Genomic DNA, 18,602 nt, shown 5'->3' on the forward strand with positions numbered 1-18,602 from the left:
ATGGCTGTACCACTGCAGGGATCACTGAAGGTGTCATTTCAATGCAATTGAAGACAACTTCCCACACTAGAATTATTGATGTGATTCAGGACGATCAGTATGTAGTCCTTCAAACGATTTTTAAAACACCTTCTTATGTGTTGGTCGTGTGTGGAGCTACTGCAGAGAGAAAGAAGGGTCAATTTAAAATAGCAGTCTAAAGATAGATCAAACATTTTCCTTTGGTAGAAAGGATATACATCTACAGACATTCTTTTTTTCATTTTTTAAATGTTTTTTTAATTTATTTTTGAGAGAGAGAGAGCATGCGAATTGGGGAGGGATAAAGAGAAAGGGAGACAGAATCTGAAGCAGGCTCCAGGCTCTGAGCTGTCAGCACAGAGCCCCACAGGGGGCCCAAACCCACAAACTATGAGATCATGACCTGAGCTGAAGTTGGATGGTTAACAGACGGAGCCACTCAGGTGCCCTCATCTATAAAAGTTCTTAATCGGATTTTCTTTCTTTTTTTTTAAAAATAGTTTATTGTCAAGTTGGTTTCCATATAACACCCAGTGCTCATCCCTACAAGTGCCCTCCTTCATGCCCATCACCCTCCTTCCCCTCCCCCCCACCCCCATCAGCCCTCAGTTTGTTTTTGGCATTCAAGAGTCTCTCATGGTTTGCCTCCCTCCCTCTCTCCAACTATTTTTCCCCTTCTTCTCCCCTTAATCGGATTTTCAAAACTAGAATTAGCTCCTAAGTCTATATCAGAATCCAAGTTGCTTCTTTAAAGGGATAACCTTCTAAGAAGTGGTAATGACAATTCTTTTAGAGATTACACCTTAGCATTGTTCGATTTAGTAATACTACCCTCCCCCTCCGACACACACATGCATGCACACACAAACACATGCTTTCTAAAAATTTCATTTGGGGCACCTGGGTGGCTCAGTTGTAGGTGTCTGACTTCAGCTCAGGTCGTGATCTCATGGTTCATGAGTTCGAGCCCCGTATTGGGCTCTTATTACAGAGCCTGCTTCAGATCATCTGTCTGTCTGTCTGTCTCTCTGCCTTTCCTTTGCTCTTTCTCTCTCTCAAAAATAAATAAAAATAAACATATTAAAGAACCTATAAAAATTTTATTTAAATCCTTAAAAGTCAACTCGATTCTGGAATGAGAATTATTTGAGATTCCTTGAGATTATTATTTTTTAAATTTATTTATTTTGAGAGAGAGGGCAGGGAGGGGCAGAGAGAGGGAGAGAGAGAGAATCCCAAGTATGCTGTGCACTGCCAGTGCAGAGCCCAGTGCTGGCCTTGGACTCACGAACTGGGAGGTCATGACCTGAGCCAAAGTCAGAGGCTTAACCGAATGCCCCTTCTTGGGATGATCATTAACATAAGGCTAAGAAAAGAAACACCGTTGTAGATACTACTATTGTGTACTGTTACAGGCTTTGAAAATTCTGTCAGATGTAAATGAATTGCCTTTTACTTTACATAAGTACAAAGTCTTTTCCAAGAGAATGCAAAAGCATAAAACCAGGCTTCCAAGTCAGCACAGTTAACTCATTCCATAAAGACACCTCTCCCCTCAGGTGTCCCTTTTAGTAAGATGCCCCAGTGTTGGCTCCACAGTTCCTGAGACCCGGGAAGCTTCTCGGGCATCTACTCTAATCCCCCACACACTCGCTTAAGCTCTTCTCAGAGAACAGCTAACAGTTTTTACAATGTTCTTGTGTATATTTAACTGTTATCAAGCCTTTTCTCATCCCTCCATTCTTCAGGCTATGCAAACCAATATGTATAGTAAAGATTTTATTTCTCATGAGACTTACGGCCTCTATAAGTCATCCTGATGAAACGTCCATTTCAATTTAATCTCCATATTGCAGGCCCTAAGCAAGACCCCATACTCTCACCAAAGCAAAAATGATATTTCTTATGGTGGGAGGTGAATTTATAGTCTCTCCACATAAGAGACTCTCTCCTGTTTTTATGTAGTAGCAGCAGCAGATTTGCTCATTTGTGATATTCTGTCAGCTGTCCCCTCCATAATTTATTTCTTTACATTACTTGTGAAAATCCCCCTCTTCCCAGTGCCAGATTCTCAGAGAAGGTATCTGATAAAAAAAAATTTTAATATCTTCTGGCCATGCCATCATCACAGAATCTTGTTTTTAATGCTTAATGGAGATAGTTCTTTAGTAGGGTTGTGAAGACAGGGGTTATCATACCAGCACTGCTTTATAATAGCAATGACATGGGGCACCTGATTGACTCAGTTGGCTAAGTGTCACACTTAGACTCAGGTCATGATCTCAGGGTTTGTGAGTTCGAACCCTGCTTTGGGCTCTCTGCTCTCTGCAGAGTCCACTTTTGGATCCTTTGTCCCTCCCTCTTTCTGCCCCTCCCCTGCTCACACATGCTCTAAAAATTAAAAAAATTAAAAAAAAAATAGCAATGACAAGGGCACCTGGATGACTCAGTCAGTTAAGCATCCTACTTCAGCTCAGGTCATGCTCTCGTGGTTCATGAGTTCGAGTCCCAAGTCAGGCTCTGTGCTGACAGCTTGGAGCCTGGAGCCTGCTTAGATTCTGTGCCTCCTTCTCTCTCTACCTCTCCCCTCCCCCCCCAAATAAATGAATGTTAAAAAATTTTTAAAAAATAGCAATGACAGGGCAAAGGGGAATTATAAAGCTCCTGCCTTCACCAGCAGCTCATTCCCCCACTTTGAGGGAGGGGAGGAGATTTGAAAAGTTATATTTTTGCAAAGACAACGGCACAAGCCTCATCTTCCTGTCAAATTGCTGCCCTCAACATCTCCGGTATTGAATTCTAGAGCTAACATTGAACATGAGTCATGTTATTGGTTAGGATCAATCTGGTTTTATAAAAATGCGGGCCCCCAAAAACCTGTCTGGAGACCAAAATCTGTCAGTGTTTTGACATATTTAAATGTAAACCATGAATGTTATTTTTCTCTTTGATGCAAATGATATATGAGGTATTCCTTTCTGCTGTTTCAGAGCTGAAGAGAGCTTATAAACCTACTGCCTTTTCTTCAAGCACCACTTCATGTTCTGGAAATATTTTGACTTTGTTATAATCTTTTTCTTGTTGAAAATTTATTACAGTTTCTTTCTGTTCGTTCACTTGCAGCCTGCCACATATTGGAATGCCGCAGCGGAATGGCCCAAGATGTCATCAGCACCATAGGGCAGGCTTTTGAACTCCGGTTTAAACAGTATTTGAAAAATCCTTCTTTGAACACTTCTTGTGAAAGGTCAGCCAAGAGTTCTATAATTATTTGACTTGCTATATTTATTTTGCTTTATTTTCAAATTCATATGGCATTTTCAAACTGACCAATGAAATTAGTATTTTTTTTTCTTACAAATAGGCAGTTTTGGTACAAACTAATAATAACATTTTCTATTTTTCTTCCTCTTATATTTGTCCAGACGTTTCCTCTTGCTTTATATCAGAATTAAAGGGGACACTCTAAGAAGGGGTCTGCCCTATTTCTCTGATCTCATACAGAGCTATGAATTAATTAAGTAGTATCATAAAATAATAGATGTCACATGTCTCAGAACTGTTTCAATCCCAGATCCCTTGCATACCACTAAAAAAAAATCAAGGGGCCCCTGGGTGGCTCAATTGGTTAAACTGCCAACTTTGGCTCAGGACATGATCTCACGGTTCATTAGTTCAAGCCCCCCATCGGGCTCTGTCCTGACAGCTTGGAGCCTGGAACGTGCTTCAGATTCTATGTTTCTCTCTGCCCCTTCCCTGCTCATGCTCTCTCTCTCTCTCTCGCTCTTGCTCTCTCAAATATATTAAAAAAACATTAAAAATTTTTTTAATAAAATTTAAAAACTCAAGAATGAAGAGTGAAACAGTAAGTAAGAATCAAATGTCTGTAGCAGGGGTCGCTGTTAGTTTGCTAGTTTGTGATGTGCACAGATGAGCCCCAGTTAAACTGTGGCAGTGCTGACAGGTGATGTGGCCCAAGGGTCTGGTTGCTCTATGTGAGGCACAGAAAGTCTGCGAGAAAAGCCGAGCCCTTCAGGCCTGACAGACTCCAGCAGTGTGGAGTGCAGTAAGCAGAATTCATCCCCAGGGCCCAAAACTATTGGGTACTTTATTGCACCCCTCCCCTAGTTAGTTATTTTGTATATCAACAAACACTGGGTTTGGGGATCTCCCTTTGTAAGGTGGTCTGGGGTAGCAAAGCAGAGGGGGTTACTAGGAGGCCTTGAGGTTGAATTTTTCCCAGGATAACACTTATATTTTAGTGCTGTCGTTTTGTTGACATGTAATGAACCCAACAGTACTGTGTGGGTTGTCAGCAGAATCAGTTCAATCCAAAAGGACTTGATTTATTCTTTTCCTAAGAAACTTCTACTAATTCCAATTCGGAAGAAAAGTTGTTTGTTTGTTTGTTTTTCCTGCACTGTTTCAATTTTTAAGACAATGCATGTTTACATAAATCTATCCACTTGCCACATATGGTTCTAATATTTCTTTATGAATCCTGTGCACTCCTCCAGATTTGTACAGACGAGATAGCTGGCCATAGCTCTCTTGTTTTTTTCATCTTGGTTTCACAAACTGGGCCAGGCCCTCTGCCCAATATCTGATTTTTTTTTTGAGCAAAACATTTCCAAAATGGTACAATCAAAGCATGCTGAAGATACTCAGGGAAACTTTATTTTTGTATCCTGCTGACAAAGATGACTTACATTCAGGGAGTTCGTGTGTGTGTGTGTGTGTGAGTGTGTGTGCGCGCGCGCGTGTGGTGTGTGTGTGTGTGTTGCTTAATCTTTGGGAGGAGACACAAAAGCAACACCCTTGGCACTTTCCATTGGCTTACCCCACTTTAATTGTCTACGGAAAGCTAAACAACTCAACCATCTGGTTGCTTCCATCCAGCTGTTTGACATCACTTAAGCACAGCTATAAATTTAAAACATGAATGCAAACTTTTTTCAGGATGATTTGCATGGTTCTGATCCCTCTGCCTCCCCTACAGCACTTGAGTTCCCACCCAGCCTCTTGGGGATTCTTTTTTCCCTTACAGTGAGGAAGTGCCTCTTGATGGTCCTGCTGCGGAGAGAGAAGATCATGAGTATTACAATGAAATCCCAGGGAAGCAGCCACCTGCAGGTGGTGTTTCAGATGTGCGGATCAAAGTCCAAGCCACAGAACAGACGGCCTACTGCCCCATACGATGTGAAAAGTTGTGCTATTTGGTAAGTAATGTTTTATGGTTACCAGAACTTAGCAATGTGATTCTGTCCTTGACACTGGAGAGTTTAATTTGAGTTTCCAAATGCTAGTTTAGAGAAAGTATCTTCCTCGGTACCGAGCCAGAGAATGAATCATTGTCGGAGCCTGCACTAGACCGTTTTTACTCCAAATCCTCACCCCTACCCCCCATCCCCCCCCACTGCCTAAGTGGATGACTTCACATCTCCTTTCACTGGGAAGATGAGGGCGGTCCAACATGTTACATTCAACTTCACCTTTCCTCGTCTCCAAGCCTTCCTGTATTCTCCTTGCTTCTCGCCCTTAGCTCCTGCCTTCACAGCTAGTCCTTCCCCTGAACTCCTGATCCCATCCCCACCTTCCAACTCTCTGCCCTTGTTCTGTCTATCAGTCCCTGTCTCAATCTTTATTTTCTCTTTGTCTACCGGTTATCTTCTGTCTGCAAATAAATCTGGACTCCTCCAACCAACTTATAATGTCTCACCTCCTTTTACTCACAAACTTCTAGAAACCACCGTCTCCTTCCCAGTTTTTGCATCAACACTGCACCTCTAAGATCTGAATTCTTCTTGACAACTTGATAGAAATTACTTTTACAATGGTCAAAAGTGGTTTTTTGATCACCAATGGCTTCATGGTTAAATCAATTTTCTTCTTCAACTTTCTGAATCTGTCTACAGAATTTGATACCTGTTGTCTGCCTCTCCCTTGTTTTTACACCTTCTGTTAGTTTCTAAAGCAGCTCTATTGTGTCATTCTCAGCCCCTATTTCTAGTTGCTTCTTTTTTCTTATTTTCATGTTTTCCAACATTTTATTATGAATGTTTTCAAACATACAGAAAAGTCGAAAGAATTATACAGCGAACATTCATATACTCACAATCTAGAGTCTACAATTACCATTTTACTAAATTTGCCCTGTCATCTTAGAGAGCTGTTTCAAAGTAAGTTACATCTTTTCTTCTTGTATTTTATTTTCTTCCACCCACTCCCCTTCAAACCCTACCCCCTGCCACCCTTACCACAATTGCTCTGCCCTTGGCCTTGGTTTCTCCTCTGGCATGCCACCTGTGTACACACTCTTGCAGCTTCTCTGTCTTCAGCTATTACCATCTCTCCAGCTGTAATGCCGTAAGCATTACATTACTTGTTTATGTTAAGATTGCACTCAGCATTTTCTCCTTGATTCCAAACCAGATTCCTCTACTGACTTACTCATGTTTCATTAATGACACCACTACTGTTTCATTAATCTGTAGTCTTTTGTTTCTCTCACACTTTGGACTCCATATCAACTCAGTCTTCAAGACTGATGATTCTACCATGAAATCTTTTGATAGGATTTACCAAACCTCTTACATTCCTATTGCACCTTTCTAAGTTCTGGCTTTCATGTGCCCAGATGATTCCAAAACCCCTTTCCTTGTATCCAGTTTCATTACCTCCATCTCTTCTGCATGGTATTGCCAGATTAATCTTTCTAAAGGACAGACGTTGCCCTTCTCAAAGGCATCAGTGATCCCATTCTATTATTGAATATGTATATTCAATATATATATATATACTTATCAGTGCAACCCTTTGATGGATGAGATTTTTAAGGATGAAAAGTGAGGCTGGCACAAACCTCCTCAGAGTAGGCCTCCAGTCTGCCAATGCACTGTTAGATAGAGGCTTGCTAAATACTGAGAGTTTATACAAGTGTCCTGGAAATCACACTTTCACACTTGCTGGCTGAGTCTTGGATTGAGTTCTGGAATGGGACCTCCCTAGCAAAAGCTGTGACGCTCAGGATGTGGGCCTTACACTGCAGCCTTTACAACCACTCCCGCATCAGACCCACCTCTGCAGCCCCCGCACAACACACTATCATAGGAGTCTATGCTCCCCACGCAAAATCTCACCTTCCTTGTGTTACCTGTCAGACACTAACTATGTCAGAAAGTGGAGCTGTCTGCTTTATTCTTCTGGGACCATTATTATTGTTTTGTTTGTCTTTTTATGATTGTATACCATGTTTGTAAATGTCTCACAATTTGTTGTTCATGCAGCCTGGAAACTCCAAATGCAGCAGTGTGTACGAGAACTGTTTAGAACAAAGCAGGGCAATAGGTAGGTACAATTTTCCTTCCCCATCTGCCACTCTCCTTGTTCCTTGTAAGTCATATGGTTGTGTGTGGTCCTCACTCTGAAATACTTCATGGGAAAGTCAGGTGTACACGACCAAACACATAATGCTTCAGCCGTGGGTGTCCCACATTCTGAGAGGCCCAGAATGCATGTGTGTGTCACTTGGGAGACTCGTGGCTTCCCCTCGCTCTTGTGTGCTCCACCACACTTGTCATTCTACCTCCTGAGGTCTTTAACTGCTTTAACATCATGAAAAGTCTCTCTGGAAAGGTGCTTTCTCTGCTTAAAACTCAAGGGAGCTCCACTTCAAAGAAGATCAGACATTAAGCTAATGTGAAAATTGATGCTTGTCAAATCCATTAGGATTAAGATAAAACCCTTTTTGTCTGCTTGGCATAGAAAACAAAAAGAAATCTGAAATGTGAGAGTCCCAATTAGGGGCCCACCTACCCCATGCTTCCCAGGGCATTCAATGTCTTATTACTGGATGCAATAATTGATGTTGGGCACAACTTTTCCACAATGCAAATGTGGAACATCAACTATCAGATTGAAAGAATGTTTTCATAAAATTTGCTATTAGTCATTTAATTCTTTTAAATTGTTGAAAGTACTTATTTCTTTGGAAAGCAAAGTTTTTGCAGCACTAGAGGAGTGGATAAGTGGATGATATAAATAATACTGTGGAGGATAAAGTTAGATAACCACACTTAGGGACTCAGATTAAATTAGTAGGAACTTTCCACTTGGAAGGTAGTCACTTCTAAAGATACTTTCATACTTCTTATGGAATTATGCCAATGTAATCTATTCACTTTACTATTTCTTATACACAGGGGATACGTGAGGATTTGTCCTTTTAGGTATAGCTATGATTACTACCTTCCTCTACCATGTAAAAATAGTAGGAGTAGTGAACTAAGACAGTATTGTGAATTCTTTAAACATATGGTTCATTTGATAGACATTAAATTTTCTTGCCATACTTTAAAGTTATTTAGAATTTTAACCTAACTGTTAGTAATATGACTAAAACAAATTAATGCTAAGTATAAATGTGTTTTTACAACTATGCTTCCTAAGAGCTGTATTCCTTCCTCTTTCCCTTTCCCTCCTTTTCCTTAATTGGAAATCCCTAACCTAAGGATTTAAAAGTCAGGAACCTACCACATGTGCCCTGTAATATAATCATTTTGTACCTGTGTGGATGCTCACTTGGAAATATCTCCACATGCTCTTTGATCTCATTCTCTATTCTTCATTTATTTAACACGTCACTCTTTGACTACAGGACCTCTTTGGAGTCTGGTGCTGTGCTATGGGGCAGGGATGGAATGACAACTGGTACTCATATTATCTGTAGTTTAGCCAGGAAGATACACCACAATCAAATGCTTACAAATAGGATGGGTGTTTCAAAGCCCAAGATGTATGGAAATGAGTACATGTATGGAAATGATGTATGGAAAAGAGAGAAACCTAACATAATCTGAGTGGCTCAAGAGGGTCTCCCTAAAATTACCTCTACAACAAAACAACCAAACCATGTGCTCGCTTTGGCAGCACATATACAAAACAACCAAACCAAGACCTGAGGGATGAATGGGAATTACCGAGACACAGAGAAGAAAAGTATAAAGTATAAATGGGAACCAGAATTCCTGATGTGCTGGGACCACTTCCCAGATGACTGCACAGAGAGAGTATAGGAGTAAGACAGAGGAGTCTTGGACCTAGGATAGAGTCCTAAGGAACATTTCTGAAGGAATTAATGGATATAGAGGGATTGTTTCCATCTTATTCAAGATATTTCTTTTTCTAAGTGTAACCTTGTCATAGAATCCAGTTTATTGTTTCTGTTTATCTTGGTTTCATTTCTCCTTTAAATTAACAAACAATGTAACCCCTTATTCTTTCGTGGTTTCTATATGCACTAAGCCAAGATAAGCAGATCCAAACGATGAACAGACTTTTGTGATAAACCTTCATTTGGAGCCTGGAATATATTTTTCTAGAATTAATTCCAGAATTAATTTTAGCCATGATGGCTGTCTCCTAGACAAGTACACCATGTTCTACTGCTCTGGTTTGCCAGTATTGGAACTTAAATGTGTATTTTGTGATGACAAACACATTAATAGAAAATTCTATTGCAAGTGCCTGTTCTTTGGTTGCGCTCTGACTGTGGGATAGTCTGGAACCAGTACAGAGGCACCTTCCTTGTGGTGGCCCTAAGGTAACAGTTTATAGCTGGGAACCTTTAAGAATCTTGGCTTGGTAAGAGATGGTGTTTGCAGTTTCAAAAAAGTCCTCTCGCTGAGTACTTTCTTCCCCTGAAAATCATTGTTTCCTGAGGAAAGCAGGTTCTGGGGTGCCTGGGTGGCTCAGTCGAAGTGGCTAACTCCGGCTCAGGTCATGATCTCACCATTTGTGAGTTTGAGCCCCATGTTGGGCTCTGTGCTGACAGCTTGGAGCCTGGAGTTTGCTTCAGATTCTGTGTCTCCCTCTCTTTCGGCCCCTCCCCTGTTCACACTCTGTCTCTGTCTCTTTCTCAAAAACAAATAAACACTAAAAATTAAAAATAAAAAAAAAAAGGAAAGCAGGTTCTAAGTTCCATTGCGGTACCAGAAGGCTAGGAGGGATTGAAGGACTTGACCCCTGCTCAACGGGCCACAGCAATTAAGGCTCCTCCTATTGTGGTAGGAAGGACTTTAGTACTATAGTGTCCATTCATCCACAGACACCCAGAAATCAGATGTTCCTATCTTGAGGCCTCCCTGTGACTCCTTGGGCATATGTGGAAAACTAATCTGAGGGGTGCCTGGGTGGCTCAGTAAGTCAGCATCTGACTCTTGATTTCAGCCCAGGTCACGATCCCAGGGTTGTGGGATTGAGCCCTGTGTTGGGCTCTGTGCTGAGTGTGGAGCCTGCTTAAGATTTTCTCTCTCTCTCTCTCTGTCTCTTCCCCACCCCTCTCCCTTGCTCACACTCTCTCTCTTAAAATAATACAAATAAAAACTGCTCTGAAATTCTTGACCAGTGAGCACATTAATAGCAGTTGCCAGAATAGCAAATACATAATTTTTATGGGGTTTCCTAGAGATTTAGACATAATCATTTGAGAAACAGCTATGCAAATATTTTCAATAAGGTTTGGCTTTTCCTTCCTAGGACATTTATTTATTCAAATACTGATTTAAAACTTGAATTCTAGTATATTATAAACACTGCAATAGTCTTCTGGTTGTTCAAGGAGTTAATTATATTTATCACCAGATTTATAAAACATACTATTCCTTAATATTTAATTCTCTTATGGAGAAGAAAATTAATTAGTAAAACAGAATAATGTTTCCCAGACCTTCAAGTTCAAATGGAAATATTGATATTTTTAATCAAAAAGACATTAAATTACCACAAACCCTAAAGTCTTGCACTTAAAAACTTTGGTACTAACAGTATATACACTGTATACTATGTATTTATTTTTGCCACAAATCTTCTTTTAGGCAGGTTAGATAGCTTCTCAAAGTAATACTTGGCAAAAAGAAATTTTGGAATGCAAAATGGCTGGCATGTCATCAACCACACACTTTACCCAAGAAAGATTTTAAATTTGGGTATAGACTGAAATATATATGTATATGCAACATTGCTGAGTTAAATAAAATAGTGCATTTGAAAAAAGAAGGAATGGTTGTTTTCAAGAGAGACTGGCTATAGACATTGATGCTTTTGTGTAATCCTATGGGATGGTAGACCTGATGTGGTCAGCTCATGCCATATTCTGTAAGAGGCACATGAGGCAGTGCTGTGTGTTAAAGGTTGACTCAGAACACAGTGGGGTCAAATATGCTGAGGAAAGAAGACCAAGAAGACATTCAGCATATGTTAATTCAGCTGACAAACATGTTTTCTTTTGAGGACCTACTTCATACCAGTCATTGAAGATGCAGAGGATACAACCGAGAAATGTGTTCTAGTCTTTCTAAGGACTTAAGGAATTTGCAGTTTCAAGGGGAAGACAGACAGACAAGTAAACAGATGCCTATAGTATGGAGTAGCACCTGGCCCAACCTGGGGGAGGGAATGTCTAAGAGGGAGGCTTCTTTTCTTAATTTTATTTTATTTTTCTTAATGTTTATTTATTTTGAGAGAGCATGAGTAGGGGAGGGGCAGAGAGAGGGGGAGACAGAGAATCTGAAGCCAACTCCAGGCTCTGAGCTGTCTGTACAGAACCCAATGTGGTACTCAAACTCATAGACTGTGAGATCATGACCTGAGCCAAAGTCTGACTCTTAACTGACTGAGCCACCCAGGGGCCCCTAAGGGGGAGGCTTCTTGAAAGAGGTGGAATCTTAAAGTACAAATAGGAGTTAGGTACAGAAAGGGATAGGGAGGATATTGCAGCAGGAGAGAAGTACCCTGTGCAGAGCCCCAGCATCAATGAGTACATGTGTAACTGAGCAGATATTAACTATTTATTGAATCCCTACTGCATCTCTATAAGGCAGGCACTATTATTCTCAGTAAGTATATCACCCACATGCTTCCATTTAGTCCTCACAACCATATTTTAAGCTAGGCATCCCCATATTACAGATATGAAGACTGACCCTTAGGGAGGTTAAATAACTTACCTCAGACCACACAAACAGTAAGAAGTATCTCAAGGATTTGAACTCAGGTCCATGTTAATTTTGAAGCAGACCTCTTACAACACTTTTTAAAAATGTTTATTTATTTTTGAGAGAGAGAGAGAGAACGAGTAGGGGAGTGACAGAGAGAGGAGGCACAGAATCTGAACCAGGCTCCAGGCTCTGAGCTGTCAGCACAGAGCCTGACACAAGGCTCAAACTCATGGACTATGAGATCATGACCTGAGCTTAGAAGTTGATTGCTTAGCCAACTGAGCCAACCAGGCGCCCCACAACACTTTTGATCATAGTCTGTTTTCAGTAAGTTTTTATGAGCAGGCACCCCTAAATAAATCATAATTCAATCATGTATAACTTATATACACGTATGCTTATATATATGCATGTGTTATAAAACATACAGAAGGGGCATCTGGGTGGCTCAGTTAGTTGAGCATCTGACTCTTGACTTTGGCTCAGGTCATGATCTCATGGTTCATGAATATGAGTCCTGCATTGGGCTCTGCACTGATAGCACAGAGCCTGGTTGGGTTTCTGTCTCCCTCTCTCTCTGGCTCTCCCTTGCTTGCTCACTCTCCTCAAAAAATAAATGAAAATTTAAAAATTTAACACACACAAAACTAGAAAATTTCAAAGTTAGAGTTAATGATAAAAAACATTTTTTAAATGCCTTGCTAATTACAGTGGCTGAATACTATCATTAGATAATATCTCAAAGCCCAATATACATTTAGTGCATTTACTGATAAAGGAAATAGACATAGGTCCACATTTAAAATCCTGATAATTTTAACTTTCGTGAGGCCAAAGTTCCAAACTAATTAGATCATTCTTGTTTATAAGCTCATAACAACAGCTGAGGAGGAGTTTGTAATAAGAGTAAAAGAATGATCTTCAGTCTTTGATATTTGCAGTGATCTTTTAGCCACTTGTCCATTTATGGACGTAAGTTTAAACTAGATAACCTAATTCATAAATCCACATAACCAAGCAAATGGACACTGCCATCAGTTGCATGATGCAAAAAGAAATGAGGTGCCCTGACCAGCCCTCCTTATTCAGAAATCCCACTCTTCCCTCGGGAGTATGACATGGGACACGGTGATGTGTAACAGCTGACAGACAGACCAAGAGAAAAGGAGGAGTCATCTTCTGACTGGGTTTCCCCTATTTGGTGTGCCCTTGGGATTCCATATTTTATGTTATGAAAATTATAGCACTACTCATCATAATATGAAATCCAGTATAAAATTGGTCCTTTTTGGACCACATCTAGGGGTTTAGTGACTGAAACAATAGAAAAACTGATGTTGTAACGTAAGACAGTGAAATATCAGCATCACCACTGCAGGTCAGCCTGGTGGTGGTCTTGTAGCACATCTGGCCAAAAACATAAATGTTCCTGTTTAAATGGAAAAACCAAAATATTCTGTCCTGCATTCTGAGGACAGAACCATCTGGATGGTGCAAATACTTCAAGCTACCAGGTCCTGAAATATGGTGCTAATATCCATTCATTCAGTAACTATTTTTTGCCATATTATGCACCAAGCATGTGTTACGAGGCAGAATTTCCTTCTTCATGGAAAATGCAGTCTAGATGCAGTACACGTATTAAACAAAATGACATAATAGAATTATTTACTCTTGTGATATGGTCTTCAAAGGTGAAGAACAAACTTCTAGGAAAGCAGAGAGATTTAGTCTAGTCTGAGATGGCCAAAGAAAGCTCTATTGAGAAAGAGATGTTTAAACTGACACTTGAAGGGTGAGGGTGATGGAGAATGGTGAGGGAAAGGCATGTCAATCAGAGAAGATGGCCTTAAGGTGGAGATTATCCTTCAGGAAGCTCAATGTGACAGGAGCCCTGGGATGCAAGGGAAGCTGGGTAGCAAGGACCAGGGCTTGGGGCTTGTTGAAGAGTTTGATCTTTATCCAAAGAGCAATGGGAAGAAGGTAAGGGGTTTTTAAACCACTGAAAAATATGATCGGGTTTTCAGTTGTAAAAAGATCATTCAGTTGGCCACAGTATATAGAACAGAATGGATGAGTAGGGGACAGAATAAGAGGGAAGAAGGAGATGACCTGAGGGGTGAGTTCTTTCCATTAAATATCGGAATAAATGTCAACAGTTGGTTCAAGGCTGAGCTTGGCAAAACAAAACTTCGGGCAGAGGGAGAGACAGACGTTACATTCTTAATAATTATGTAATGAGTTTTTTGAAAAGCCATTTATTTTTTTAATTTTTAAATTTTCTTTAAATCCCAGGTAGTCATCATAGTGTAATAATGATTTCAGGAGTAGAACCAGTGATTAATCACTTACATACAACACCAAGTGCTTATCCCAACAAGTGCCCTCCTTAATGCCCAGCCCCCATTTAGCCCCTCTCCCCCACACCTCTCCTCCAGCAACCCTCAGTTTGTTCTCTGTATATAAGCGTCTCTTATGGTTTGCCTCCATCTCTCTTTTTATCTTATTTTGAAAAGCAGTTTAAATAAAAGATCTTCAAGTTTTGTATGGCATGTGTGTTTTCTTGATTCCTGGACTGCAGCCTTGAGCAGTGTTGTGTGCGGTTTCTGCTGTTTGCTAGACAGTTGGCTCCCTTTTTTTCCCTGGCTGTTCCTCTCTTGGGTCTTCCTGATTTGTTTCCTGTCTGGTGTTGAAGCAGTGGGTCAGTAGAGGGATGGGGAGGGAGGGCCTCGGAAGCCAAAGAGAGGGAGCTTTCCCTCAAAGCCTGGTGCTTATCTTGTTTTTACAGGTCACATCTAGAAGTCAATATTCAAATCTGTATAGGTTGGGGGTGGCTTTTCCCTTGCTGTTAATTCTAAACCCAAACATGATTTTACATATTGTTTACAAAGTAAAAACATGATCCACTGATCATTAACTAATCACTGCAGGTAACGCACAGGAGAGAGGAGGACAGTCCCAACAAGATGCCTCATTCATGAAGCACACACGTCGAGTGGATTTCCTCAATGATCCCTGCTACATAAATACACAAGCTCTTCAAAGTACACTTGGCTCTGCCCCAGATCAAAGCTCAGCTCACTCACTGGGGAGCCCGTGGCACCGTCAAAGTAAGTAGCTGTTCACCATCTGTATTAGTTTCCTGTGGCTGCTGTAACAAATGACTACAAACCAGGAGTCTTAAAGCAGTAGACATTTATTCCTTCACAGTTCTGGAGGCCAGAAGTCCTCAGTAAGGTGTCAGCTGGGGTGATTCCTTCTGGAGGCTCTGGAGAAGGAGCTGCTCCATGCCTCTCTCCTAGCTTCTGGTGATGGCTGGCAATTCTTGGTGTTTCTTCTTGGCTTGTAGACACATTAGTCTCTGCCTCAGTCTTCTGACCTTCACCTCCAATCTCAAACCTCTGTCTTCTGTCTCTTCTAGGACAATCCTTTTCTCTTCTAGGTAGGTTCTAAAGCCGGAAAGATCTCATCTTCAGATCCTTAACTTAATTACATTTTCAAAAACTCTTTCCCCAAATTAGACCACACACACAGGGACTGCAGATCAGGATCTGAATGTATCATTTTGGGGGCCACTATTCATCTCAGTACATTGTCACTCATTTTCAGGAAGGCTATTTCCTTGGCCTCATTTTTGGGGACTGAAAAGGATTCTTTCTTTCTTTCTTTCTTTCTTTCTTTCTTAAAAGGATTCTTTTTTTCTTTCTTTCTTTCTTTCTTTCTTTCTTTCTTTCTTTCTTTCTTAAAAGGATTCTTTCTTTCTTTCTTTCTTTCTTTCTTAAAAGGATTCTTTCTTTCTTTCTTGTTAACATTTATTCATTTTTGAGAGAGAGATAGAGTGTGAGTGGAGGAGGGGCAGAGAGAGAGGGAGACACAGAATCTGAAGCAGGCTCCAGGCTCTGAGCTGTCAGCACAGAGCCCTACGCAGGGCTTGACCCCACAAGTGGTGAGATCATGACCTGAGCCGAAGTTGGATGCTCAACCAACTGAGCCACTCAGGCGCCCCGAAAAGGATTCTTTCTTACCTCAATCTTATACCAGAGTTAATTGTGGAGATATTATGGATTTCAAGATTTTTGATTTTGAGTAATCTTTTCAAATATTTTAACTGGGTCCCAACTCTTGGTTTTGGCTATGTGCTCTTGTTGAAGGAAGGATTGTCAAAGCCAGGAGATAATTTGAATTTGTGGGCTTGTGTGAGGAACAGTGACCATTATTTGGCTCTGTTTAGTGATGGTTTTAATTTTATTCATTTCAAAACTCCTTGGTAAGTCATCTGTGAAGCACTAAAACAAGATGGCTTCTTTCTTCAGCCATATACTGTGAGTAAAATGCAGTAAGACAGACATTCTCCTCCTGCTAAATTGCTTCCAGGGGTAAATGCATACACAGGAGCATAAATAAATAAAAACAAAAGAAACCCAAAGCCTACAATCAGCTAAAAACAAACAAAAAATGCTTTTTATAAAATGTTAAAATGTGTTGGGTTCAGATTTGGGTGAACCACATTTGGTTCACTCCAAAGATGGAAAAAGTCCTTTTGCTAGCCCAGAAAGTGTCTCCAAAAGGCCAAAGACAACTCTCCAGCTATCATGAGCAATAACAAGATGAAGTTTAGAAGATTTTGCTGAGCCTGGACTTCATCAGACCCCCTTAACTCCTAGACTGAGAGACAAAGGTCCTTGTTACCAGCCAGGTGACAAGTGAGCCATCTTCTTGTCAGCTCTCTGCAGTCAGTCTTGGCACCTAAACACCCTGGTGGGTTCTCTGGAAGTAAACACTGAGATGGGGCTTTGGCATGCAGGGTCCTATCAGAAAGGGAGGGGGAAGAGGCAGGCTTGGGCAGAGGGAGAAAGGGAGACACCATGTAGTCCTGATGGAGCCCCAGGCAACCCTACAGAGAGAATGTGGGGCCCAAAGAGCTGGGTCTTTTATCCCACTCATTTCAGTCTTTGGGTGTAGGCCACATGAGGGAGGGCAAGCATTTGGGAAAAAGGCAGCTCCCTGAAAGTGAGGCAGACCCTGAAGGGACAGTCAGCTGGAGGCTGGCTGACGACACCTGGGACACCTGTCCTTCATTGAAGAGCCATCTGGGTCATAACTACTGTGTGATGGATGATGGGATATGCAATCAGTTCAGATTTCTGCAGTGAATTTAACTGTCCAGTGTACAGTGACCAGTATGGATAAGGTAACATATGTTAGAGAGGATAGTTTTTTGAAAAAAGTTTCTGGACCTCAGGTATTAAAACTAACTTGATAAGAGTATATACTTGATAGCTTCCATTTCATGGGCTTTTCAAAGCAACAGTATATTGTTAGAAAACCTAGAAAACCTATTAGGGGCACCTGGGTGGCTCAGTCAGTTAAGTATCTGACTTCAGCTTAGGTCATGATCTCACGGTTCAAGCCCATGATCTCACTGTTGAGCCCCCCATCAGGCTCTGCGCTGACAGCAGGGAGCCTGCTTGGGATTCTCTCTCTTTCCCTCTCTCTCTGCCCCTCTCTGACTTGTGTCTTTCTCTCTCAAAATAAATAAATAAACTTAAAAAAAAGAAAACTCACTTAGTGGGTGGGCTGAGTTGGGATCTGGGATATTCATTGATTCATAACTACAGTTCCTTTATAAGCAAATCTTTAATGTTAAACATCTTTATAACTCAGTCAAGATATGGAAGCAACCTGTGTCCATCAATAGAGGAATGGATAAAGATGTGAGGTGTGTGTGTGTGTGGTGTAATGGAATATTATTCAGCCATAAAAAAAGGATGAGATCATGCTGTTTGTAACAACATGGACAGACCTAGAGGGTATTATGCTAAGTCAGAAATAAGTCAGACTGAAAAAGACAAATACTGTATGATTTCACTCATATGTAGACTCTAAAAGGAAAGGAAATGAATAAACAAACAAAAAGCAGAGTCGCACCTATAAATCTAGGGAACAAACTGATGGTTGCCAGAGGGAAGGTGAGTGGGGAGTTGGGCTAAATGGGTGAAGGGGAGTGGGAAATACAGGCTTCCAGTTATGGAATGCATAAGTCATGGGAATAAAAGGCACGGCATAGGAGAAAAAAATATTTATAACACAAAGAAACTTTGTTTTTTGTCATAGACAATTCAATAATATGAAAAGGTAAAATCAATCTATAATAACGTTCCTGTCATTAGTTGAAAGTAAGTAAGGTCGGCTTTGTCCAAAATTTTAATGGCAAAATGCATATTTAGTGATTTCAGCCTTTTTTTTTTCATTCTTTCTCCTCTCCCTGCCTTGCTGGCAACATGTTTAATAATAGAGGCTTTGGGGACTTTTTCAGTTTTTATGTCCTATTAGGATATAGTGTACCATAGCCCTTGATATCATTGCTCTCTCCAAAAAAAATTAATTCCAACTCCAGAAATATAAATAGTGTTGATTTAATAAAATGAAATAGGATAGGGATAACTTTATACATACATTTCTGCAAAATGTCTTAAATACGTTTTTTAACATTTCCTCCCTCACGTTTCCTGATCTTTCTTTCCTTACTTTCTCAAAAAACCTCTTTAGCTTCTTTAGGCATACTTAGCCTCCCTTTTCCAGTCA

The 18,602-nt window shown here is 40.6% G+C and overlaps 1 protein-coding gene across 1 annotated transcript in view; it reads left to right on the forward strand.

Moving 5' to 3' along the window:
• SHC4 (SHC adaptor protein 4) overlaps positions 1 to 18,602 on the forward strand; it is a 129,566-nt gene that overhangs the window by 99,443 nt on the left and 11,521 nt on the right. The window contains exons 7-10 of the mRNA XM_077764324.1: positions 3,145 to 3,268; positions 5,069 to 5,240; positions 7,308 to 7,368; positions 14,948 to 15,127. Of these exons, the coding sequence (XP_077620450.1) occupies positions 3,145 to 3,268; positions 5,069 to 5,240; positions 7,308 to 7,368; positions 14,948 to 15,127 (537 nt within the window). The remainder of the gene's footprint in view (positions 1 to 3,144; positions 3,269 to 5,068; positions 5,241 to 7,307; positions 7,369 to 14,947; positions 15,128 to 18,602) is intronic.

Source organism: Crocuta crocuta, unplaced genomic scaffold (genome assembly GCF_008692635.1).
Source record: "Crocuta crocuta isolate KB4526 unplaced genomic scaffold, BGI_CrCroc_1.0 scaffold102, whole genome shotgun sequence".
In the NCBI taxonomy this organism is placed as follows: Eukaryota; Metazoa; Chordata; class Mammalia; order Carnivora; family Hyaenidae; genus Crocuta; species Crocuta crocuta.